The 26,974-nt window shown below is 40.6% G+C and overlaps 1 protein-coding gene across 3 annotated transcripts in view; it reads left to right on the top strand.

Moving 5' to 3' along the window:
• Window positions 1–26,974, top strand: part of SAMD13 (sterile alpha motif domain containing 13) — a 49,725-nt gene that overhangs the window by 21,084 nt on the left and 1,667 nt on the right. For all 3 annotated transcript variants that reach the window (XM_023208660.2, XM_023208671.2, XM_023208663.2), the window contains exon 3: window positions 3,000–3,111. In XM_023208660.2, coding sequence (XP_023064428.2) covers window positions 3,000–3,111 — 112 coding nt within the window. The remainder of the gene's footprint in view (window positions 1–2,999; window positions 3,112–26,974) is intronic.

The raw sequence follows: 26,974 nt of genomic DNA, 5'->3' as shown, positions 1-26,974 counted from the left end.
ATCTCAATAGTCTAATGTGATTTTCTTCCACGTTAATTTGGCTTTGGGGGGCTATCAGGCTTTTAAACTTAAGTAGATCAATCATTAAATGTATTGGTTGGTTTCTAACCCCCTGTTTTTTCTGAGTGAATTCCCTTACCCTCTGAATGAGAGAGTGCCCTGTTCCACATTGCTTCTATTCATGGTACACTGCCAGCGGTTTTACAACTCTTTCTTCTCTGTGGCATTGTTATACTCAAGAATATTTCAAAATTATGGAAGTCATGATGTTATATCCCACCAGAATAAAAATCAGGAAAGCCTCCCATCTTAAAATTACAATGTAACATATTTTGTTATTACAATTGAGTATTCTTTTTAAAATGTTTTATTTTACGTTTGGGGCTACATGTGATGGTCTGATAACTATTTTTGGTGAGGAAAGACAACTAACTGAAGTCAACCACAGGGAGAGTGAATTCAGATGTTTTCTGGGGGCACTTAAAAGTGTGTTCGATGGGACTCTGTGTTCACTATCAGAAGTGAGCTAATTAGGAAACTGTAAAGATTTGTTGGAACAATGAACTCCTTTCCAAACATTCTTCAAAGACACCTTAAGAGAGAGGGAAGGAAAATGGTACCTTGAAGAGGGTCCTCAGTGCCAGTTGCTGATTGCTTGTGTTGCTAGTGTATGGAAAATTCCAGCACATAAATAATTTTTTTAAAAATTTACCATTGATTTAAAAACACATAGTTAATATTTAACAATGTTAGGGTGAAAAATAGTTTTCTTCCTGATGTATATTGCCTGTTAAATGGTAGGAAGATTGTGTGCGTGCATGTGTGCACATGAGTACGTGTGTATACAGGCATGCAGTGGTTATAGATTCACCATCTCTAAGTCCAAAAGAGAAAACATTTAGAGTATTGGCTTTAAATGTTTTTAAATTAGGTGCTGTTGAGAAATGAACGATCACATGTGCCATTGATCAGTGACTCCCTTTAACTAGTACAGAAGTTGATTTTGTTTTCTTGAATCAAATATTTTAGGTTCCTGCTATGGGCAAAACATGCTGGGGAATGAGGTGGCTGGATCCTTGACTCTTAGACCTTTAAAGATCTTCAGGAATCTCCCTAAATCTAGCCAATTTTGTTTCCATTAAAAGTAACCCGGATCTTTTCAACTTCTACTAAATATTGAACCTCTCAAGCTTAGTTCTAGGCCCAGCTCTCTTCTCCTCCTCTCTCAAGATTTCCATTACTGTCTAAATGCCTCTGTCTCCCACAGATGTATCTAGCCCACTCTTCTGCTTTGTGCTCTAGACTTATAGCCCACATTAAATCTCTACTTGGGTATAGACAGTACCCCAAATTTAGCATGTTCAGGTGGATGGATGTTACCACCATCCATCCAATTCCATGACACTTCTACTCCCTCCATTCTCTATATCTGGTCTAGCACTAAGTTACACTGATTTTATTCATTAGCTATCTTTTAAATCCACACACTTCTCTCGTTTTTCATAACCACCACTCTTGTCTAAGCATGATCTCTGGCTTGCATGACTGCAATAGGCTTCTCGTTGACTGGCTCCTCTCCAGCATTTCTTTCAAAATGTGAATCTGATCAGGTCACCCCCTTTACACAGGACCATTCGGTTCTCCTCATTGCTCTTAGCAAATATCCAGAATCCTCAGTGTGGCCTCCAAGACCTGCCTGGCTCCCTTGGCTGTATGTGTTTCTGCCACAGGGCCTGGAACATTCTTCTTGTGACTTCTTCATACAGTTAATTTCTGACTGCTTTTTAGATCATACCTGAAAAGAAACTCCCATGGGAAAGCTTCCCCTATCGTTAAACTATCGTAGTACGTGATGCTTGTCCTTCTTAACATTTAGCATAACTTGGAGCTGTATATTTACTTGTATGATTATTGATCAATGTTCACTCCCCACAGGACTGTAAGGCCCATAAGAATAAGGGTGGTGTCTGTTTTGCTCTCCAGTGTATTCCTAGTTGGAGAGGTGAGGAGGGGCTTTGTCCTGAAGGACCTCCAAAGCAAAGTTAGGCTGTGTGATTGGATATACACTCTGGGAAAATCATCTTGGATGAGGTATAGAGAAAGCGAGACAAATACTCCCAGTGCAGAAATAAGGCAGAGTCCCAGTAACTGCAGGTCATTACCATTCTTTATTCTACTTCTCCTTTCCCTCCTCTCTAATCCGGTGAGGAGCCTTACTCACAGACCCTCTCAGACAAATGCTTGATTGTCATCTGTTTATTTATTTGAACAATATGGATTAAGTTCCTAAGTACACTCTTGATACTAGGAATAATAAAATGATAAATGGTCTAGGCTCAAATGCATATCTCCAACCTGCATCTCCGACTCTAATGGGAGAGACTGTTCAATAAACAGAGGGTATAATTCAATGTGGAAGGTGTTACAATGGGAGTTTGAATGAAGTTCTAGAAGTCAAAGGAGGTTATGACTAAAACATGCCCTTGGAAGAGCCAGAAAAATGCCTCAAAGGAGGTAGTTTTGTACTGGTAGAAATGGTAGAGTTTTGTCCAATAGAGACAGGTGTGGGGGCATTTTAAGTGGCTGGGACAGAATGTGCAGAGGCTCAGATCTATAAAAGGACTTGGCCTATTGTGGAAGGGCTTTATCCTAGATGTGTGGGGTTGGGGCTAGGGAAGGTGTTAGGAAGACAGGAAGAGAGAGAGGTATGTTGAGGTCATATTGTAAAAGGCCAGGTGTTCTGAACTCAGAAATATGAATATCATACTCTGGGCTGCCAGCAGTCACTGGACCACTCTCAGTGTCTCTGGATTAAAAACCAGAGGAAATAATTTACATTAAATGTCAAATGGTTTATTAGCAGTGACTAAGCCAGTGAGAGTAATCATCATCTGAACCCAAGAAACACGAGAGGCCTGCCCCAGAAGACCCGTCCGTGAGCCTGGCCACACCCTTGTGCAGACACTGCCATGACAACTGTCTGGATTTGTGTTTTGCAGTTCCATGGAAAATGGGAGACCACCTGATCCTGCCGACTGGGCCGTGATGGATGTCGTCAATTATTTCAGAACCGTGGGATTTGAGGAGCAAGCTAGTGCTTTTCAGGAACAGGTAACTTGGTCTAGAGAAAGACGGGATGAACATGTGATGAACCCATGGTTACCTCCCTTCCTGACCGTGGGCATAAGGGAGTGAGGAGGAAGAGGACCAAACAGCAGGGAGGAATCAGTGAGGCTCTGAGAAACTGAGGGGAAGGCGAATGGATGTTCCAGGTGAATTATCCCTTTGTGCAAGGGGAAAACTCAAAACCGGAGACAGTGGCAACTGTGGAGAAGAAGGCTAAAGCTCATTTACGTCTGTGTCTTCTGAAAGACTGATCATACTCAGGGGTGGAGTGAATCAGCCCTACCTTCAATGAAAACACACTAGAAAGCAGAAAACAGGAAAGAAAGGAAAAGCAGGGACAAACCTGACCAAGAGACATGCACCACCTTCTACTACTGGCCTCAGCACCCAATGAACTATTAAGCCCTTTGCAATTTGCTTTCTGGGTGCTTAGCAAGGTAGACTGGAAAAAGCATAGGATTGATAGTCGACTCCTGGTTCTTCTATCTCTATGTGACCCTAGGCACATTAATATGTCTCTCTGAGTCTTGGTTTCACATTTATAATATCAGACTGTCAATAACTCTATAGGGATGTTGTTGTGAGGATTAGCGGCCAATATATGCACAGTGCCTAGGATGGGTTCTGGCGTAGTGTTGATGCTCAAAAAATGGGATTTCCTTTCCCTCAGGTCCAGGGTTGGTATCAGAAAGAGGGAGGAAGGGGCAGGAGTCCGTCCCAATTGTCTAGGTGATTCTTAGCTCCATGTTGCAGGCTGCACCAGGTCTGCAGGGGTGGTCCTCAAGGGGCTTTGACCTGAGGAGGCAAGTGGAGGCAACACAGTGTGGTTCACACGAGGCCAGTTCTGTGGGTAAACACAGAATTCCTATTCTCCATCAATGAAGGATGCAGTTTTCTAAGCATTACATTTTCTTTTCTAATATAATATTGTAGGGAGAATTAAAAACTGAAAAATCCCTTCAGCCATTGTTTATTCTCTCAAACTGTTAGCTGTATGGCCTGAGTTTGGACAAGGTAAACTTTTCTAATATTGCACACACCAATTTCTAGATTTCCTTCAACCCATATTTACTTCAGACTTGATCTTTGTACATATGTATTTTTTTTCTAATTTGGAAAACTTGCTAAAATAGCAGCTTAAATTACTTCACACCCACCAGAAGAGCTAAAATGAGAAAGGTTGATAACATTAAATGTTCATGAGGATGTGGAGCAACTGAAACTCCTTCATTGTTGGTGACAATGTGAAATAAACATTCAGACATCTATCCCATGATGCAGCAGTTTCACTCCTGGGTATTTACCCAAGGGAAATGAAAACACATGTCTGTAAAAAGATTTGTACAAAATTGTTCTTACTAACTTTATCACAATGGTCAAAAATTTGAAGCCTAGGTGTACATCAATGGGGGAATGAATATACAAACTGTGGTATATTCATGTAGTGGAATACTCCACAGTAATAAAAAGGAATGGACTACTGTTATGTACAACCATTTGCATGAGTCTCAAAAACGTATTACCGATTGAGAGAAACCTTACATAACTGATTTCATACTGAATGGTTCCATTTAGATAAGGTTCCAGAACAGGAACATGAATCACTAGTAAAAAACAGTCAGAACAGTGGTTGCCTCTGGCTGGGTGGGGATGGAGAATGACTGGGAAGGGGTATGAGGGAACTTTCTGGGTGATGGTAACATTCTGTATCTTGATACAGGCTTGGGTTCAGGTATGCATGGGTCACTGCTTGCTTATACACAGGCATATGCAAATGATTCAGATTTGTGCATTATAGAACATATAACTTTTACTTCAAAAAGAAAAGAACTATGAAAAACACCTAAACAGTGGTATAAAAACAGAAGTATTTGGGGAAAGTATACTGATATATACAACTCAATTTAAAATGCATTGAAAATATGCATTGGCCATTAAATAGAAGGGTGACCATGTGGACATATTTGTGGTAAAGCAAGTACAGAAAATGTTAATTGTAACATCTAGGTGTTCAGAATATGGGTATTTACTATAAAACTCTGATGAGTTTTCTTTATGTTTGAAAAACTTTTAAGAATTGTGATGGAAAAATACTGCTCAGGTTGGAAAGTGGAAGGCTGCTGATCAGTTGGAACATATTTTGTTTTTCACTGGTACAATGTCCACTTGTGTCACTGCAATTGAATGGCACTCTTCTAAAATTAAATTTAAGTAGTATTGTAAATGGTTAACAAAAAAAAAATACTTAGCTAAAAGGTCTCTTGGCCAGATTCCCAGCTGACCAAAAGCCCTTTGCAGGTTGAGCTTTTGCTCAGACTCCTTGGAGGCAGACATCCCAGACTGGGGGCACACGATGCTCTCTGGACCTTCCAGGTTCTGTGAGGTACTTCAGAAATGGGACTGCCAACTCTGAGCCTGGCCCACGAGCAGGCCCCTTCTCCCATGGATGATCTCATTCTGTCCCCATCCATGGACACTGGGAACCATAACGGGAATAAACTCTTCTAAAGCATTTCATTCAGAAATCCTTCAAGGGAGAAGTGAGCATCGTCTTGCTGCTATGTTCAACCTGCCAACTCGGAAGCCCAAGAAATGAATTCTCAAAGGATCAGAGTTTTGCAAGCATGGTCCAGAAGCTTGAGTTTCTTCATTCTCATGGAAGGGTGATTGGGTCGGGGAAGAGTCTGCCTTGAATTAGTCTCTGGCAGTGATTCAAATCTCATTTCTCCTTTTCCATTAAAGGAGGTGGAGGGCAGGGAGGGAATCACTGGCCAGGCTTAGGCTGGTAAGATAAGTCACTGCTATGATATTCGTGAGGACTGAGAATTGGATCCTCTACCATGTAACCTTCCTCTTTCATCAACACACTACAGAGGCCATCAACATTTTACTTCTGGAGTCTTCCTGGCAATGAACCTAAGTCGGTTAGCACCCACTCATCGTCCTGATGAGAAGATGCAGGCCATCTCCAACCCAAGCACATGGCCCTTCCAAGACACATGCAGGTACATGCAAGGGCACAGCAGCTGAGAAACAGAACAGCTGCCTCCTTAAACTCTCCTCAGGAAAGCTTTGCCCTTCCACTTGACAGAATCAGGGCAGGGATGGAGAGCATCCCCTAAACCACTTTTGAAAAGGGCAAGTCCAGAAAGGGCAGCATGGTTGCCAGTGATGTGGGGAGCTTATTGTTTCATGGCTGACTACTATGGGCTGAAAGTTTATGTCCACCCAAAACTCTTACGTTGAAAACCTAACCCACAGTGAGGATATTCGGAGGTGGGATCTTTGGGAAGTAATTAGGTTTAGATGAGGTCATGAAGATGGAGCCCCCATGATGAGATCAGTGCTCTTATAAGAAGAGAACAAGACCCCAGAGAGCTTACTCTAGAGTGTAAGGATACAGCAAGAAGACAGCCTTCTACAAGCCAGGAAGAGAGCCCTCACCAAGAACCCAACCATGTTGGCACCCTGGTCTTGGACCTCCAGCTTCTAGAACTGTGAGAAATATCTGTTGTTTATGCTGCCCAATCTACAGTATCTTGTCCTAGCAGCCTGAACGGACTAAAATACTGATATTGATGGCAAAAAAGTCCGCCATCAGATGGCCTGACTTCCAGGAGATTATCTATCTTTGTGGTATGGTCTCATAGCACAGTATTGGAAACTGTATGGCTGTAGCAACTAGACTCGGATGTGGCTTTCTAGAGCATGACCTCTTGGAAGATGTCAGACCATTGAGCAAGATTTCTCGGAGGGCAAGATTTGTCCTGTGTTCCTGTGGTATGGAGAGGCAGCTGGATTAAGGTGGTGGTCTTTGCCTAACCTCCTTTTTCCTGTGCAGGCACCCCACTGTCACAGAACAATGATCTCCGTTAAGTTTTCCTCTGCTGCAATTATCTTCATCAAATTTTCTTCTGGCAATCCTCTTTTGAGTTTTCTGTGTTGGTCACAATTACAAGTCAAAAGAATCATCAAGAGTTAAGGCCTAAGTCCCTGCCTAGCCCATCACGAATAACCCAGTGTCAACAGCATGTATGTTTTGGACAGCGATGTCGATGTCACTACTCCTTGGGTTGGCATGAGGTCTGTGTCATCAGGGTTGCAGTTGCTCACCATATAGGGAGTCTGGCTCACTGGACTCATTCAGCTAGCACTCCAAAGGGTTCACTGACCTATGAAAGCAGGAGGCAGTGGGAGCCCTGGAGAAGGCAGTGATTACAGCCTTGTTAGTACCATCTCTCTTTCCCACAGACACTGTGGTATGGTGGCTATTTTCCCAAGTGCCTTCTAGCAGGCAAACATTTTGGGCTGTGGTGAAGGGAATGAATGAAAGTTATGACTTCTGATATATTTTCTTCTAGTTTACTCATGGTTAGTGTATGGTCCTGGAGAATCTGCCCTTCTAGGACTCAGATTTCTATAAAGTTAATACTGAGTTAAACAAACAGAATACTGTTCAAGCTCCTGCTTTAAGAGTCAAAACATGTCATCTTAAAACTGGTCCTCAAGAAGTATGCTTTCAGTGCACAACACAGGGCACAAAACCACTTGAGACACAATTGAACTTTTGTGAATAGATTTTTTGTTTTTAATGACACTTGTCCATGGATATGGACTGCTTAGCTTTCCAGAGCCAAAGGCACCTCAAGAATTTTACTTTGATAAGAGCTGTGGTTTTTAAGAGACTATTTTGACTAATCTTGTTCAAAAGCATCCCTCCCTTCCTCACAGAGAACATTTAGGATAAGGTTTGCTTTGTCAAACTCTGAAGGCTAAATGAGCAGTATTCTCTGTTATAAAGCCAACTATGGGCAGTGCTTTTAGTTGCCATTTAAGGAACTCTGGCAAACTAGTACAGTAACTTCACCACTCAAATTGGACCCTAATTGCAAGTCACAAAGACAGCTCTGCCTGTTGTGGTATAGTCACTTCATTTCTATGTCTTTGTCTGTTTGACTCACATACTTAGAATATATAAGAAGAAGATGGAAGACAGATATCTGCCAGTCAATGTCATATAGTTCGTATTTTTCAGATTTCTTAAACTTACAAGCAACATTCGTGATTTTATTTCGAGAACAATATGTATCTCTGAAATAATCATGACAAAATAATATGCAACTCAAGGTGACAAATTAATTTTACTCTATTATCTCTTCATTTTTCTCAAACCACATGAATAAGAATAGTATCTATACTCTGAAATGCCCAACTGCTTGCTTAAGTCATTCTTTTGAAATGCAAAGATTGACATCTCTTTACAGATGGCTTATTGCTAACTTTTGATAAGTTTCTGAAGTCACTGGCTTAATAAAAAATAAATGAAATTTCTTATGGCTACATATTGCCAAGTAATACTAACTACCTCAAAATGGAATCATAGGGTGGAGAGGCCAATCAGAGCAACCCTGAGCATAGTGTTCTAATCACGGCCAAATTGAATTCAGTTGTAGTGATTCTAGATGGAGATTTCTAATTAGAACAGAGACAAATTCAGGTTTTGTGGAGCCCAAAGTTTATACAATTATAACAGCCCTCGGTGAAAAAAAAAATTACAAAATTGTGGATACAAACTTGTTAAGGTGAAACTTAAACATCATTACCTTTCATGACAAATCTGGCTTTTTTACTTCATCAGCATCTAATCATACCAAGTATTGAAAGTATTTGAGGTGCTCTGATGCCTGATAATTTTTAACAATTAAAGGCTACTGAAATGCTTAAAATATTTTATAGCATAATGAACAGGGGAAGTGGCAACTCAATCTCTGCTGATGTGTCCTTTCAGCCCATGAAAATTTAGAAAAGAGGTGAAATCACAAGTAAGTTGGTAGTGCTAATAATAAGAAAGTAGCCAAGAAAATTGAAAATTGATGAGGAAAAAACTTGAAGTTTTTAAACTTCTATTTTAGATTCATGGGTACATGTGCAGGTTTGTTATACAGGTAAATTGTGTGTCACAGGGGTTTGGTGTACAGATTATTTCATCACCCAAGTAATAACCATAGTATCCAATAGGCAGCTTTTCAGTCTTTACCCTCCTCCCACCCTCCACCCTCAAGTAGGCCCCAGTGTCTATTGTTCCTTTCTTTGTTTCCATATGTGCTCAATGTTTAGCTCCCACTTATGAGAATGTAAGGTATTTGGTTTTCTGTTCCTGCATTAGTGCACATAGGATAATGACCTCCAGCTCCATCCATGTTGCTGCACAGCACATGATCTTATTCTTTTTTAATGGCTATGTAGTATTCCATGGTGTATATGTGCCACATTTTCTTTATCCAGTCTACTGTTGATGGGCACTTAGGTTGGTTTCATATCTTTCCTATTGTAAATAGTGCTGCAGTGAACATACAGACGCAAGTGTCTTTGTAGTAGAACAACTTATATTCTTTTGGGAATATACTCAGTAATGGGATTGCCAGGTTGAATGGTAGTTCTATTTTAAGTTCTTTGAGAAATCACCAAACTGCTCTCCACAATGTCTGAACTAATTTACATTCCCACCACTACTGCTGTATAAGTATTCCCTTTTCTCAGCAACCTCACCAGCATCTGTTTTCATTATTTTTTAATAGTAGCCATTTTGACTAGTGCAAGATGGTGCCTCATTGTTTTGATTTGTATTTATCTAATGATTAATGATGTTGAGCATTTTTTCATATGCTTATTAGCCATATGTGTGACTTCTTTTGAGACGTGTCTGTTCATGTCCTTTGCACAATATGTAATGGGTTGTTTTTTTGCTTGTTAATTTGTTTAAGTTTCTTACAGATTCTGGATATTAAACCTTTGTTGGACGCATAGTTTACAAATATTTTCTCCTGTTTTGTAGTAGTCTATTTGCCCTGTTGATAGTTCTTTTGCTATGCAGTAACTCTTCAGTTTAATCAGGTCCTATTTGTCAATTTTTGTTTTTGTTGCAATTGCTTTTGGCATCTATATCATGAAATCTTTGCCAGGGTCTGTGTCCAGAATGGTATTTCCTAGTTTATCTTCCAGGGTTTTGATACTTTTAGGCTTTACATTTAAGTCTGTAAACCATCTTGAATTGATTTTTATATATGGTGTAAGAAATGGATCCAGTTTCAATCTTCTGCATATGGCTAGCCAGTTATCCCAGCACCATTTGTTGAATAGGAAGTCCTTTCCCCATCGCTTGTTTTTGTCGACTTCGTCAAAGCTCAGATGGTTATAGATGTACAGCTTTATTTCTGTACTCTCTAGTCTGTTACATCGGTCTATGTGTACCATGCTATTTTGGTTACTGTAGCCTTGTAGTACAGTTTGATGTCAGCCAATGTGATTCTTCCAGATTCTTTTTGCTTAGGATTCCCTTGGCTATTTGGGCTCTTTTTTGGTTCCATGTGAACATTAGAATAGTTTTCTCTGTTCTGTGAAGAATGTCATTGGTGGTTTGATAGAAATAGCATTGAATCTGTAAATTGCTTTGGGCAGTATGGCCATTTTAATGATATTAATTCTTTTTACCCAAGAGCATGGAATGTTGTTCCATTTGTTTGTGTCATCTCTGATTTCTTTGAGTAGTGTTTTGTAAATCTTATTTTAAAGATCTTTCACTTCCCCAGTTAGCTGTATCTCTAGGTATTTTATCCTTTTTTGTGGCAATTGTGAATGGAATTGCATTCCTGATTTGGCTGTCAGCTTAGGTGCTGTTAATGTATGGTTGTTGTTAGGAATGCTACTGATTTTTGCACATTGATTTTGTATACTGAAACTTTGTTGAAGTTGCTCATCAACTCAAGCAGCTTCTGGTCAGAGACTATGGGGTTTACTAGGTATAGAATCATATCATCTACAAACAAGAATAGTTTGACTTCCTTTCTTCTTATTTGGATGCCTTTTATTTCTTTCTCTTGCCTGATTGTACTGAATAGGACTTCCAGTACTATGTTGGATAGTAGTAGTGAGAGTAGGCATCCTTGTCTTCTTCTGGTTCTCAAGGGGAATGCTTCCAGCTTTTGTCCATTCAGTATAATGCTGACTGTGGGTTTCTCGTGTCAATAATAAGATGGCACTTATTATTTTGAGGTATTTACCTTTGATGCCTAGTTTGTTAATGATTTTTAACATGAAGGGATGTTGAATTGTATTGAAAGTCTTCTCTGCATCTATTGAGATGATGTTGTGGTTTGGGGTTTTAGTTTCGTTTATGTGATGAATCACATGTATTGATTTGCATATGTTGAACCAACCTTGCTTCCCAGGGATAAAGCCTACTTGATTGTGGTGGATTAGCTTTTTGATATGCTGCTGGATTCATTTGCTAGCATTTTGTTGAGGATGTTTGCACCTATGTTCATCAAGGATATTGGCCTGAAGTTTTCTTTTTTTTGTTGTATCTCTGCCAGCTTCTGGTATCAAAATGATTCTGGCCTCATAGAATGAGTTAAGGAGGAGTCCCTCCTCCTAAATTTTTGGGAATAGTTTCATTAGGAATAGTACCAACTCTTATTTATACATCTGGTAGAATTCGGCTATAAATCCATCTGGTCCTGGGCTGCTTCTGGTTGGTAGGCTTTTTATTCCTGATTCAATTTCAGAACTCATTATTGGTTTGTTTAGGGCTTCAGTTTCTTCCTTCTTCAATCTTGGGAGGTTGTGTTTCCAGGAATTTATCCATTTCAACTAGATTTTCTAGTTTGTATGCATAGAGGTGTTTGTAATAGTCTCTGAGGGTTTTTTAAAAAATATTTTTATGGGGTTGATGGTAATGTCCCCTTTGTCATTTCTGATCGTATTTATTTGGATATTCATTCCTTTCTTATTTATTAGTCTAGCTAATGGTCTATATATGTCATTTATTCTTTCAAAGGACCAACCCCTCGATTTGTTAATCTTTTATATGATTTTTTGTGTCTCAATTTCATTCAGTTCAGCTCAGATTTTAGTTATTTCTTGTCTTCTGGTAGCCTTGGGGTTGGTTTACTCTTGTTTTTCTAGTTCCTCTATGTGTACTGTTAGGTTGTTAATTTGAGATCTTTGTAACTTTTTGATGTGGGCACTTAGCAGCATAAAATTTCCTCTTAACACTGCTTTAGGTGTGTCCCAGAGATTCCAGTGTGTTGTATTTTTGTTCTCATTAGTTTCAGATAATTTCTTGATTTCTGCTTTAATCTCATTGTTTACTCAAAACTCATTCAGGAGCAGGTTGTTTAATTTCCTATACAATTTTAAGTGACCTTCTTCTTACTGGTTTGTATTTTTATTGTGCTGTGGTTTGAGAGTACAGTTGGTATAATTTCCTCTTTTTTGAATTTGCTGAGAATTGTTTTATGGCCAATTGTGTGGTCAGTTTTAGAGTATGTCGCATATGCAGATGAGAAGAATATTTATTCCGCCATTTTGGAGGTGGAGAGTTCTGTAGATGTCTTTTAGGTCCATTTAGTCAAGTATTAAGTTCAAGTCCCGAATATCTTAGTTGTCTGCCTTAATGGTCTGTCTAAACTGGCAGTGGGATATTGAAGTCTCCCGCTATTATTTTGTAGTCATCCAAGTCTCCTAGGTCTCTAAGAACTCATCTTATGAATCTGGGTGCTCCTGTTTGGGGTGCATATATACTTAGGATAGTTACATATTCTTGTTGAATTGAACCCATTACCATCATATAATGCGCTTCTTTGTCATTTTTTAAAAATCATTGTTGGTTTAAAGTCTATTTTGTCTGAAATTAGAATAGCAACCCCTACTTTTTTTCTGTTTTTCATTTGTTAGGTAGATTTTTCATCATCCCTTTACTTTGAGCCTGTGTGTGTCATTACATGTAAGATGGGCCTTTTGAAGACAGCATACAGTTGGGTCTTGCTTCTTTATCCAACTTGCCACTCTGTGCCTTTTAATTGAGACATTTACTCTGTTTCCATTCAAGGTCACTATTGATATGTATGGATTTGATTCTGTTATTTTAATTTTAGCAGGTTATTATGCAGACTTGATTGTGTAGTTGATTTATAGTGTCAATGGTCTATGTACTTAAGTGTGTTTTTGTGCCAGTCAGTAATGGTCTTTCCTCTCCTTATTTAGCACTCCCTTTGAAAGGCAGGTCTGGTGGTAACTAATTCCCTTAGCATTTACTTGTCTGAAAATGATCTTATTTCTCCTTCACTTATGAAACTTAGTTTGGCTGGATATGAAATTCTTAGTTGTAATTTCTTTTCTTTAAGAATGCTGAATGTGGCCGGGCGCGGTGGCTCAAGCCTGTAATCCCAGCACTTTGGGAGGCCGAGACGGGCGGATCACGAGGTCAGGAGATCGAGACCATCCAGGCTAACACGGTGAAACCCCGTCTCTACTAAAAAATACAAAAAACTAGCCGGGCGAGGTGGCGGTCACCTGTAGTCCCAGCTACTCGGGAGGCTGAGGCAGGAGAATGGCATAAACCCGGGAGGCGGAGCTTGCAGTGAGCTGAGATCCGGCCACTGCACTCCAGCCTGGGCGACAGAGCAAGACTCCGTCTCAAAAAAAAAAAAAAAAAAAAAAAGAATGCTGAATGTAGGCCTCCAATATCTTCTGTCTTGTAGGGTTTCTGCTGAAAAGTCTGCTGTTAGCCTGATGGGGTTCCATTTGTATGTGACTTGCCCCTTGTCTTTATCTGCCTTTTACATTTTTAATTTATTTTCGGCCTTGGTGAATCTGATGACTATGTGTCTAGGGGATGGTCATCTTGTGTAGTATCTCACAAGGGCTCTCTGCATTTCCTGAATTTCATTGTTGCCCTCTCTAGCAAGGCTGGGGAAGCTTTCATGGGCAATATCCTCAAATATATTTTCCAAGTTGTTTGCTTTCTCACCCTCTCTTTCAGGGACACCAGTGAGTTGTAGATTTGGTCTCTTTACATAATCCCATATTTCTTAACAGTTTTGTTCATTCTTTTTAAATGTTTTTCTCTATTTTTGTCTGACTGAGTTATTTCAGAGAGCCAGTGTATTAGTCCATTTTCATGCTGCTGATAAAGACATGTAAATTGCTGAGACTGGGCAGTTTACAAAAGAAAGGGTTTAATTGAACTTACAGTTCCACATGGTTGGGGAGGGAGGCCTCACAATCATGGTGGAAGGCAACCAGGAGCAAGTCACATCTTACGTGGATGGCAGCAGGCAAAAAGAGAGAGAGCTTGTGAGGGGAACTCCTCTTTTTAAAATCATCAGATCTCCTGCCTCTTTTTAACACCATCAGATCTCCTGAGACTTTATTCACTATCATGAGAAGAGCATGAGAAAGACCTGCCCTCATGATTCAATTACCTCCCACGAGGTCCCTCCAACAACATGTGGGATTTCAAGATGAGATTTGGGTGGGGACACAGCCAAACCATATCACTCCACCCCTGGCCCCTCCCAAATCTCACATCCTCACATTTCAAAACCAATTATGCCTTTTCAACAGTCTCCCAAAGTCTTAACTCATTTCAGCATTAACTCAAAAGTCCACAGTCCAAAGTCTCATCCAAGACAAGGCAAGTCTCTTCTACCTATGAGCCTGTAAAATCAAAAGCAGGTTAGATACTTCCTAGATACAGTGGGAGTACGGGCATTAGGTAAATATAGCCATTCCAAATGGGATAAATTGGCCAAAACAAAGGGGCTACAGGCCCCCATGCAAGTTCGAAATCCAGCAGGACAGTCAAATCTTTAAGCTCCAAAATGATCTCCTTTGACTCCGTGTCTCAAATCCAGGTCATGCTGATGTAAGAGGTGGGTTCCCATGGTCTTGGACAGCTCTGCCCCTGTGGCTATGCAGGGTACAGTCTCCCTCCTGGCTGCTTTCATGGCTGGTATTTTCATGGCTGGTCTGCAGCTTTTCCAGGTGCACAGTGCAAGCTGTCAGTGGATCTACCATTCTGGTATCTGGAGGATGGTGGCCCTGTTCTCACAGCTCCACTAGGCGGTGCCTCAGTAGGGACTCTGTCTGGGAGCTCCAACCCCACATTTCCCTCCACACTGCCCTAGCAGAGGTTCTCCATGAAAGCCTTGCCCCTGCAGCAAACTTCTGCCTGGACATCCAGGTGTTTCCATACATCTTCTGAAATCTAGGCAGAGATTCCCAAACCTCAATTCTTGACTTCTGTGCATTCGCAGGTTCAACACCACATTGAAGCTGCCAAAGCTTGGAGCTTACACCCTCTGAAGCCATGGCCCAAGCTCTATGTTGGCCCCTTTCAGCCATGGCTGGAGCGGCTGGGACACAGGGCACCAAGTCCCTAGGCTGCACACAGCACGGGGACCCTGGGTCTGGCCCACAAAACCATCCTTTCCTCCTAGGCCCTCCTGTGATAGCAGGTGCTGCCATGAAGACCTCTGACATGCACTGGAGACATTTTCCCCATTGTCTTAGGGATTAACATTTAGCTGTTCATTACTTATGCAGATTTCTGCAGCTGGCTTGAATCTCTCCTCAGAAAATGGAATTTTCATTTCTATCACATTGTCAGGGTGCAAATTTTCTGAACTTTTTTGCTGTTTCCCTTATAAAACGGAATGCCTTTAACAACACCCAAGTCACCTCTTGAATGCTTTGCTACTTAGAAATTTCTTCCACAGGATACCCTAAATCATCTCTCTCAAGTCCAAAGTTCCACAAATCTCTAGGGCAGGGGCAAAATGCCACCAGTCTCTTCGCTAAAATATAACAAGAGTCACCTTTGCTCTAATTCCCAACAAGTTCCTCATCTCCATCTGAGACTACCTCAGCCTGTTCCTTATTGTTCATGTCACTATCAGCATTTTTGTCAAAGTCATTCAGCAAGTCTCTAGGAAGTTCCAAACTTTCCCACATTTTCCTGTCTTTTTCTGAGCCCTCCAAACTGTTCCAACCTCTGCCTGTTACCCAGTTCCAAAGTCGCTTCCACATTTTTGTGTATCTTTTCAGCAATGCCCCACTCTACTGGTACCAATTTACTGTATTAGTCCATTTTCACACTGCTGATAAAGACATATCCAAGACTGGGCAATGTACAAAAGAAAGAGGTTTAATTGGATTTACAGTTCCACATGGTTGGGGAGACCTCACAATCGTGGAGGAAGACAAGGAGGAGCACGTCACATCTTATGTGGACGGGAGCAGGCAAAAAGAGAGAGAGCTTGTGCAGGGGAGCTTCTCTCTTTTTTTTTTTTTTTTTTTTTTTAAGATGGAGTCTCACTCTATCACCCAGGCTGGAGTGCAATGGCATGATCTCAGCTCACTCCAACCTCTGCCTCCCAGGTTCAAGTGATTCTCCTGCCTCAGCTTCCCAAGTAGCTGGGATTACTTGTGCCTGCCATCACACCCAGCTAATTTTTGTATTCTTAGTAGAGACAGGGTTTCACCACGTTGGCCAGCCTTGTCTCAAACTCCTGACCTCAGGTGATCCACCTGCCTTGGCCTCCCAAAGTGCTGGGATTATAGGCATGAGCCACCATGCCCAGCTGGAAACTCCTCTTTTTAAAACCATTAGATCTCCTGAGATTTATTCACTATGCTGAGAACAGCATGGGAAAGACCTGCCCCCATGATTCAATTACCTCCCACTGGGTCCATCCCACGACATGTGGGAATTCTAGATGAGATTTGGGTGGAAACACAGCCAAACCATATCAGCCAGTCTTCAAGCTCTGAGAATGTTTCCTCAGCTTGATCTATTCTGCTGAGATTGTATTATGAAACTCTTGAAGTAAGTATTTAAGCTCTGCCAGATCAGTTTGATTCTTTCTTAAAATGACCATTTCATCTTTCAGTTCCCATGTATACCGTAGATTCCTTGGACTGTGTTTTAACTTTCTCCTGAACCTTAATGATCTTTATGCCTATCTATATTCTGAATTATATGTCTGTCATTTCAGCCATTTCAGTCTGGTTAAGAACAATTATTGGGGAACTAGTACAGTCATTTGGAGGTAAGAAGACACTCTGACTTTTTGAGTTGCCAGAGTTATTGCACTAGGTTTTTTTGGTTTGGTTTGGTTTTTGTGTTTTTTGTTTTGTTTTGTTTTCTTTCTTTTATTTTTTTTTTTTCATCTCTATGGGCTCATACTTCTTCAATCTTTGAAATTGCTGTCTTTTGGATGTGATTTTTTTGCCTTTATTTTCTTTAATGCCCTTAGGGCTTTGATTGTAGTATAAGGTGACTGTCTTCATTTCTGCAAGATGTTAGGGGACAAGGCTCAGCTTGGCACTTCTGGGCTGCATGCTGTAACTCTGGGGGGTGGGTACTGGGTCACAGCTTTATTCTTTGGCCCCTTGTGGTTAGCAACCTGCTTTACTGGAGGGGTCGAGGTATTCCCTGTCTGCTGGCCACAACACTCCAATGGGGGATGCTGGCCACAGAGTTTCACTGGGCCAGTGGCAACGGAATCTGTGCTTGCTCATGCATGCCAGCAGCCGCAGCAGCATGTCAGGGTGCACACATATCAGCTGGGGAGGAATTTTCCCTCCAAGTTGAGGGGAGTGGGAGGCAGGCCAGTAAGGGAGAAGTAGCAACTAGAGAGTCATGTAGGCAAGAGAGTTCTCTTCTAAGAGAGGAGACATCCAGACTTACTCACATCCAGGAAAGTAGCTAAAAGAATTGGACAGATTAAAATTGAAATAAATTGAGGAAAGTTAAGTGAAGCAAACTCCCTGAGGATATAGAAAGGGATGAGGTCAAAAGAATATGGAGGAGCAAGGATGTGGAGAAATTTCTTTGTATATTGCAAGTAGAACTATAAAATGGTGTATCTGTTGTGGAAAATAATTTGGCAGATTCTCAAAAAGTTAAATATAGCTTTACTGTATGACCCAGCAGTTCCACCCAAAAGAATTGAAAAGAGGGAATTAAACAGATACTTGTACTTGTGCAGTGGTTATTACAGCATTGTTCACAATAACCAAAGGTGGAAACATCCCGAGTGTCCATGAACAGATGAACTGATTTTTAAAATGTGCTGTATACATATAATGGAATATTATTCAACAATAAAAAGGAATGAAGTTCTGATATGTCCTATAACATGGATAAACCTTGAAAACATGCTAAATGAAATAAGCCAGACAAATATTGCATAATTCCACTTACATGAAATATCTAAAATAGGCAAATTCATACAGATACAATGTAGATTAGAGGTTACCAGAGGCTGAGGGGAGTAGGGAGTTATTAAGTAATGGGTGGATAATTTCTTTTGGAGATGGAGGAAGTGTTTTTAAAATAGCGGCAATAATTCATAACACTATAAACGTAATCAATGCGATCGTATACTTAAAAATTGTTAAAATGGCATATTTCATGTTATATGAATTTAATGCCAATAAAGTTTTTAAAATGTAATGCCAGCCATATAATATGTCATGATTCAATTTGGTCAATAAAATATTCAAGTATTTTATTTTTAAAAATATTAAGGAATTAGCACCGAGCAAGACAGAGTTCTCTTCCTCTGAGTTGGGGACATAGGTGAAGTTGTGTACAGATATAAATAAGATTGTCCTTATGTGATGGTTAATGTGTCATCTTGATTGGGCTAAGAGTTGCCCAGATGGCTGGTAAAGCATTATTTCTGGGTGTGTCTGTGAGGGTGTTTGTGAAGGAGAGTAGTATTTCAATCAGTAGGCTGGATAAAGAAGATGGCCCTAACTGATGTGGGTGAGCGTCACCTAATCCCATGATGGCCCTAATAGAATAAAAATGTGGAGAAAGGGTAAATCACTCTGTTTGACCTGAGACATCCATCGTCTCCTGCCCTTGGAAATCGGAGCTTCTGGTTCTCAGGCCTTCAGACTCTGACTGGACTTACATCATCAGCCCCACCTCACCCTCCCATTCTCAGTCCTTCAGACTTGGACTGAATTATACCACTAGCTTTCCTGTTTTCCCAGCATGCAGGTTGGCCATATCTAACCAGTATCTCATTGGTTCTATTTCTCTGGAAAACCCTGACTAATACACTTTGTCTTCACGGACATTAACAGAGTTCCTTACAGTCTCTATTTCCTTTGCTAAACAAGAGTCAGGCTCCTCTGCTTGGGGTAGATAGGGATTGGTAGAGATTTAATAAGGAACTGGAGGAGAGCAGTGAAGGTTAAGAATGGCCACCAAGGGGATGGGAGAGGGAGATGACCAAGGATAACAAAAGAACGGCTGAGGTATTCTACTGGCCAGCTGCAATTGGTACACTGCAAACGTGTAGTGTTTCATCTTCATGGTTTCTTGATTTTTTTCCGCAGCTGCACTAGGTAGAGGAGTTAGAGGAGCTGGATTGCTGGACTCATCCTGGATGGGGGGTTTGTGGGATGGACACTGCAAAAAGCTAATGGCTTAAGAGGGCTATTTTAGAGGGCTAATAAAAGAATGGTTCCCAGGCCAATCATCAGGTTCAGACTTGGTATGAAAGAGGAGTCAGAAAGGGACTGATAACCCTGGAGACAGTGGAGTTGACATGAAAAAGTGGGTTTAATGAGAGTGAGGAGTGAGAGACAGAACAGGATATTGGGCTTTCAACGTTGCAGAGATAGGACTCCTTTAGTTGACGACATGATAAGAAGAGGTTGTAAAGGTGAAGGGGAAATTGTAGAAATGGTTGTTATATTAAAGTAGACCAACAGATATGACAAGTAGTGTATAACGGCTTAATTATAGTAGAATATTATTTCTTGCTCCTACAAATAGTCCAAGGTAGCTAGTGGGGATTTTCTACTTCACTGTCATTCAAAGACCCAGGTGAAGGAGGCCTTGTTACCAGTTGAATAGCTTTCAAGATCATCTGGGCATTGACGTAAGTTAGCATAAGGAAAAAGAACAAGAAGCCTGTGCAGGTAGTTTTATGGGCCTGAAAGAGGCATACATCATCCCTTCCCATCTCATTGGCCAGAACTTAGTCACATGGCCACACTAAGTTTCAAAGAAGCCTGGGAAATCTGTAGTTGTGTGTCCTGCCAAAAGAGCAACCAGCAGCTCCCTTTTTAAAAGCATTTGTTGTTTTGATGCTGCTGCCCAGTTTAGTAAGTCCAGAGATAAATTTTGAAAAGGCTAACAGTGAAAGACCCTTCACAGAATTACAAGAAACTATTTTAAAATTCAGATGGAACAACAACAACAACAAAGCTCATATAGCCAAGACAATCCTAAGCAAAAAGAACAAAGCTGGAGGCATCATGCTACCAGACTTCAAACTATACTACAAGGCCGCAGTAACCAGAACAGCATGATATTGGCATAAAAACAGACACCTAGAACAATGGAACAGAATGGAGAACTCAGAAATAAGACCACACATCTACAACCATCTGATGTTTGACAAACCTGACAAGAACAAGCAATGGGGAAAGGATTATCTATTTAATAAATGGTGCTGGGAGAACTGGCTAGCCATGTGCAGAAAACTGAAACTGGACCCCTTCCTTACACCTTGTACAAAATTAACTCAAGATGGATTAAAACCTTAGATGTAAAACCCCAAACTATAAAAACCCTAGAAGAAAATCTAGGCAATACCATTCAGGACATAGACACAGGCAAAGATTTCATGATGAAAACATCAAAAGCAATTGCAACAAAAGCAAAAATTGACAAATGGGATCTAACTAAAGTAAAGAGTTTCTGCACAGCAGAAGAAGCTATCATCAGAGTGAACAGGTAACCTATAGAGTGGGAGAAAATTTTTGAAATCTACCCATCTGACAAAGGTCTAATATTCAGAATCTACAAGGAATTTAAACAAATTTACAAGGAAAAAAATCCATTAAAAAATGGGCAAAGGACATGAAAAGACACTTCTCAAAAGAAGACATTAGTGCAGTCAACAAACATGAAAAAAGCTCTACATCATGGATTATTAGAGAAATGCAAATCAAAACCACAGTGAGATACCATCTTACATCAGTCAGAATGGCAATTATTAAAAAGTCAAGAAACAACAGATGCTGGCGAGGTTGTGGAGAAGTAGGAATGCTTTTACACTGTTGGTGTGAATGTAAATTAGTTCAACCATTGTGGAAGACAGTGTGGCAGTTCCTCAAAGATCTAGAATCAGAAATATCATTTGATCCAGCAATCCCATTACTGGGTATATACCCAAAGGAATATAAATCATTCTATCACAAAGATGCATGCACGTGTCTGTTCATTGCAGCACTATTCACAATAGCAAAGACATAGAATTAACCCAAATGGCCATCAATGATAGACTGGATAAAGAAAATGTGGTACATAGACACCATGGAATGCTGTGAAGCCATGAAAAGGAATGAGATCATGTCATTTGCAGGGACATGGATGGAGCTGGAAGCCATTATCCTCAGCAAACTAATGCAGGAACAGAAACCAAATACTGCATGTTCTCACGTGTAAGTGGGAGCTGAAGAATGAGAACACATGGACACAGGGAGGGGAACAACACACACTGGGGCCTGTCAGGGGTGGGGTGGGGAGAAGGAGAGCATTAGGAAAAATAGCTAATGCATGCTGGGCTTAATACCTAGGTGATAGGTTGATAGGTGTGGCAAACCACCATGGCGCACATTTACCTATGTTACAAACCTGCATATCCTGTACATGTACTTAAAATAAAATTAAAATTAAAATTAAAAATTTTTGTAATCAGCTGAAGAAGACTGATTTGACAATATATGGGAGGTTTTCAATTCTAGCTATATTTTGTAAATCTATTATTTTTAAAAATCTGCCTAGTTTCATCTCTATGACCCAGTTTTCTCGTTTGATAAAATGGGTTTTACTTATTTTCCTTCATCAGAAATGTGTTTAAGGGTTTTTGGTTTTTTGGTTTTTTTTTTTTTTTTTTTTTGTAATACAGACCCTTTATCACCTACCTTGTGCCAGCAGAAAATATTAACTAACACTAGGAAATACTCATGAAGTCACTGAAAGCATTAGCCCTTACAGTGAGCCAAAATGGATTTTGTATCCGATTTAAGTGCAAAAGCCATTTTTGTATCCGATTTAAGTGCAAAAGCCATTTCATTCATTTCAACAAATGAAATAAAGACATTTGAGCCACACAAATAGTTTGCCTCTGAATAAGCTGCTCAGTGTTCATTTTTAAATAAGGTGAAGCCTCCCCAAAGTGTATATTATCCACTCTAAATTTCCCACCAATAGGAAGGCAAGGCAAGCACAGCCATCAGCTGAGACTCATTGGCTGGGAATGTTGCGCTCATAGTCACTCCACCCACAAGGAGCTGCTGACAGGGGGTGGGGCGGGGGTGGAGGCATGTGAAAGATCTGTACAACAAAGAGCAACTTCTCTCCAGAAGATACTTTATCCCAAGAGCCATGTGATAGTATTCAAAAGGCCTTGGTGTAAACTTGAATAGTTCACCATCTTCCTTTCCAACCTTATATGGAAATTCTTCTGAAAATAAACCCTGTCTTGGTGGGGAAAGGCTGTTTAAAGAAACATGGTGAATTACTACAAAGTACTAGGTGTGCCTCAAAATGCTTCCTCCTCTGATATTAAGAAGGCTTATCACCAGTTGGCTCTACAGGTGCACCCAGACAAGAACCCAGAGAACAAGGAGGCATCTGAGAAGAAATTCAAACAAGTAGCAAGAGGTCTTGTCTGATGCCAGGAAATGAGTATGACAAATCCAGAAGGAACCAAACCAAAAGGGAAACAGAGGAGATGGAAGAGACAAAAAACATTTGGAGGAGGAACTATGCATTCTCAGGATTCTCAGGAGATAATTTTTCCATTGGCCTTGTGGGTAAAGCCAGGAGATTCCACTCCTCCATCTTTAATGTGACTCCCATATTGGACACAGGATTTTCCATTTTCGTATCTCTGGGCTCCAGAGCAAGTACCCCTCCCTACCTCTGAGACATTTGAACCCTTTGTAAGCAGCGGAATGAGAAGCTTCAGACTGGTCACCACTTGTAGCCAGACAGTAAATGGCAAGAGAGTTGTTACAAAGAAAGTGCCAGAAGATGTGAGGGGGAAGAATGAAGCAGAAAAAGAAAGACTGTTTCATGAGATTCCTCCACATCATTGGTAAGAAGTTGCCACTGTGTTCTTTAACAGGGAGATTTTCATATGAGGCTGGGGTGTTTTGATGCTTATGAAAGACTGAATTGAAATTTGAGAATGTGTTGAACGAGGATGGACAAAGGTCAGCTTAGTTCAAACCTCTCATTTCACAGAGGAGGGGGATAATGTGCCAGATGTTGCATAAGAACCTAGTAAGTAGCGGGATAGAGCATCCATCCCCGGTTTTCTGATTCTAAATTGAGCCTCCTTTCCCTTATGCACCATCTGGGACAGTAGAGGCCACCACCATAAATATGGCCTTCCCAGTCAGCGCAGAGCCCTGCCATCATAAATTCCACTGACTTCAACGTTTTTTTCCTGCCCTACCTTGTAATTGCCTAGTTGCCTGTATTGATGGCTACTGTTTGTCTCTTCCTAGGCTCTTTTCTCTTTGCTGCTTCTGTTCCTACCTATTCTTTCTTCCTATACATTTCCCATGGACCATATCACAAATAGCTTCAATTCAGTTACTTAGGTATAGATTAATGTTGGCAGAGAGTATGAGTGAAAAGTAAATGGGTTAAGATCTTTATATGCTTTTTAAAATTATACTTTTTTTATTTTAATTGTTTAGAGATAGGGTCTCACTATGTTGCCCAGGCTGGCCTTGAATTCCTAGGCTCAAGCAATCCTCCCACCTCAGCCTCTCAAGTAGCTGGGACTACAGGCATACACCACCATACCCAGCTTTTATATGCTTTTTTCAATAGCTAACATTTATTGAGTGATCAGTGCATGTCAGGAATTCTACTTCACGAAAGTTATCTCAATAATATTTTCAGCAGTGAAATACAGTAGTTACTTTCCCCCATCACATAGATAAGAAAATGAGGCTTAGAAAAATTCAGTAATGTGCCCCAGGCCCCACTAATAAGCAATAAAGTAGTGTCTTAGTCTAAAGCACATGCTTAGCTAGTGAGCTGTAATATCTATGAATCCTACTCATTTATTTTTAAATCTAGATTCTTGCCCTCATTGGAAATTTAAACCTATCATCTCTAAACTTTACTTCCGTGAATGAGTACTTGCTGGAACTTAATAAGTATGTAAACATTTTTTATTGCCCAACAGGAACCTGAAGGTTACTTTTACATGAAGACACAATCAATGTGAAAGTTTTACTGACACTAACAAATGATTATCAGTTAACACACAATTCCCAAGATATGAAATATCTTTTTGTTTTGGACCTCATCATGATATACATGCAAAATCTTGGTTTGGTTTTGTTTAGCTGGAGTTGGTCACACTCCAACCCCTTCATTTATATTAATACACACACTGGGATCCAGAGGAGTTGTTCCTCATGGAAAGGTAGTGATGAGTCTGCATTAACCTGTCTTCCAGTTTCCAATCGCAGGCTCATTGTAGTACAGCATGCTGTTGGCAGAATTTGGATTTCACTTGCATCCCATGGAAGTTATGTATCAAATTATTAGCTTTCTTAATCAAGAAACTTTCCTGTGTGTACGTTTTATGAAACATAAAAATGTTTCATAAACATTTTTATGAAACGAATGTTTTATGTAGTCTTTGAACTTTTTAATCTCAGTGAATTTTCTGAGCCTAAACAGGAATATGCCAACATCTTTCTGGCAAAGGGGAGCACACTGGCAGAAAGGAAGCAGAAGGTGGATTTGGAATCAGAACACATCCCATTTCTTTCAAAGCCTATCCATTTCCACTTAATAGTCACTGAGAACCTCCTACATGTCAGGCACTGTGCGTGGTGCTTTGCATCCATCATTTCTAATCTCTAAAGTCCTTCAGGGGTTTATTTCCATCTTAAGGTGAGGAAATTGAGGCTCAGGGCAGTTAAGTCCCCTACCCAGGGTCACATAGCAGTTTCTGGAGACAGGATTCAGATTGCAGCTTGCCTGACCATAAGCTTCACTTCCATTATGCTCTATTCCGCTCTCATTCCTTTGACCTGCTCTAGTCAGGGTTTAAGAGGAATGTTTGGTTGTATGTATGAATTAACTATATTTATTTCAACATTTCTAAAATGAGGATTTCCAGATGGCGCTTTCTTTTACCAACCCTGGTCTGAGGTGAACTGCAGTGTGTCTACTGAACAAAGGGAAAATCAGACTAGAGCATGAAACATGATTTTTCCATTTTGTCTTAAGTAAAATCCAAATTTCAGCATTTTTCACAGGCATAGTTGGCTTTTGACAGAAATGCTGAGTTGTCAAAGGACTTTTTGCCAGCAAAGGTTTTTTAAAAATTCACTTTGAGTTAGTCGAGGAAGTTTTCTTGGTATATAGAAATGAAAGCAGTGTCATCTCTTCCTGATGTCTGTTTAAAACATGTAGTAAGTGAAGTGTGAGCACACAACAGCCGAGGAAAGATAGAGGGCAGGAGGGCTTTGCTGATCAGTATAACATTCCAAGCCAGTGTGCAAGACACAGTGTGAGCTTTAAGGTCACATCTAATTTGGTCTCTGACCTCACAGTGTCTTCAGCACGGCTACTGTGGTTTCCAGGAGCCAGAGGCTCCTCTGCCAAGTCTCAGACATGCAAGTTTCACTAATTGCCAATCTCTAGGATTACTACTTGGCTAATAGGAAGAAAAGTACTTTAGGATTATTGAGTCAATTCCTTTGTCCTTAAGGAATTTCCTGCTCTTGTACTATGAATCAGCTGCTTTTTAATGTTACAGTCTCTCACAAATTAATGTGAGACATTTTGTGTTCTGGTAGCTGACAGAATAAAGATTTCCCAAACTCAAAACCACCATAGACCAGGTAGAAGTAATTCCTTGTTCTGCTCTGGTTCATATTAGGTGGGTGACAAGTAAAACGAGGATCTGGTCCTGTCGAGAATGATGGAAGGGATAATGACAAGTGATTGTATAACTCATAGCTCAGGGAGCATTTGCAAGAGCAGTTTCTCATAGAATCTTGTCAGAAACCCCACCAAGGAGGAAAGAGAAGAGAAGGGACTTGCCTAAGGTCACAAAGTGGGTGTTTCTTCAGCCGCCTAGCCTGCTGCTATTTCTCCCACACTCTCAGGAATTCAAAGCACATCTTCTTCCCAGCCTGGCAAGCAAGGCACGTGAGAGTTGGAGGAGCTGCCCTGGGGATGGGGTGGGAGGGAGTCCGTTTTATGTAGTTGCAGCTACACACGGTGTCCCCATGTCTGTTGGTCAGTGGAGGAGGTAGGTACAGAAGTATGTGGGTATAACATGAACAGAAATGTCATGACTCACCGACCGTGCACAGCTAGTTTAACTCTTGAATCCAAGTCACCTAAGAACCAGCTCAGGTTCTTAAGAGACGTAAGGTCCCCACAGCAAACAATAACGAAAATAATGTGGCATTCAGCATTCTTCTCAGTGCTTCCTTTCCAAAAGTTTCAAACCACTTTGTATATTTGGGATCCCCATCTCTTTTGTGAGAAGCCTGTTTTTATTTCACCCAAAGTTTTGTAGTCTCTCCAGAATACCTGGAGTGCAGCGTACCTGACTCTGCCTAAGGGTGCAGGGAATGGACTCTGAGCAGAACAAGGAAGGGATTTTCAGCTGGCAGGGCCCTGCCCCTCACTACCTTATTTGGAAGTTTGAGGATTCATTGAGAGGGAGTGTGGTAGAGAAACTCATCTTGGAGAGGTTGATTTTGGGGTTGAGGCAGGATGGTTCCCCCTTTAAAGGGCAGGAAAGTCTCCCAGAGGGTGAGTCATTTTTCTAATGCCCAATGTTGCAATTGTGAAGACTCCAGGAAACCTAAGACTCTAGTCCCCATAGGACCAGCTAAAAAACATATATTTAAGTATCAAGAGAAGCAGAGGATGATTATAAAAAGAACATTGGCTTTGGCTGCAGGTATATGAGAGTTC

This window comes from Piliocolobus tephrosceles, chromosome 1, assembly GCF_002776525.5.
Source record: "Piliocolobus tephrosceles isolate RC106 chromosome 1, ASM277652v3, whole genome shotgun sequence".
In the NCBI taxonomy this organism is placed as follows: Eukaryota; Metazoa; Chordata; class Mammalia; order Primates; family Cercopithecidae; genus Piliocolobus; species Piliocolobus tephrosceles.
The sequence above is the reverse complement of the archived record's forward strand: the minus strand, read 5'-3'. Positions and strand labels throughout refer to the sequence as shown.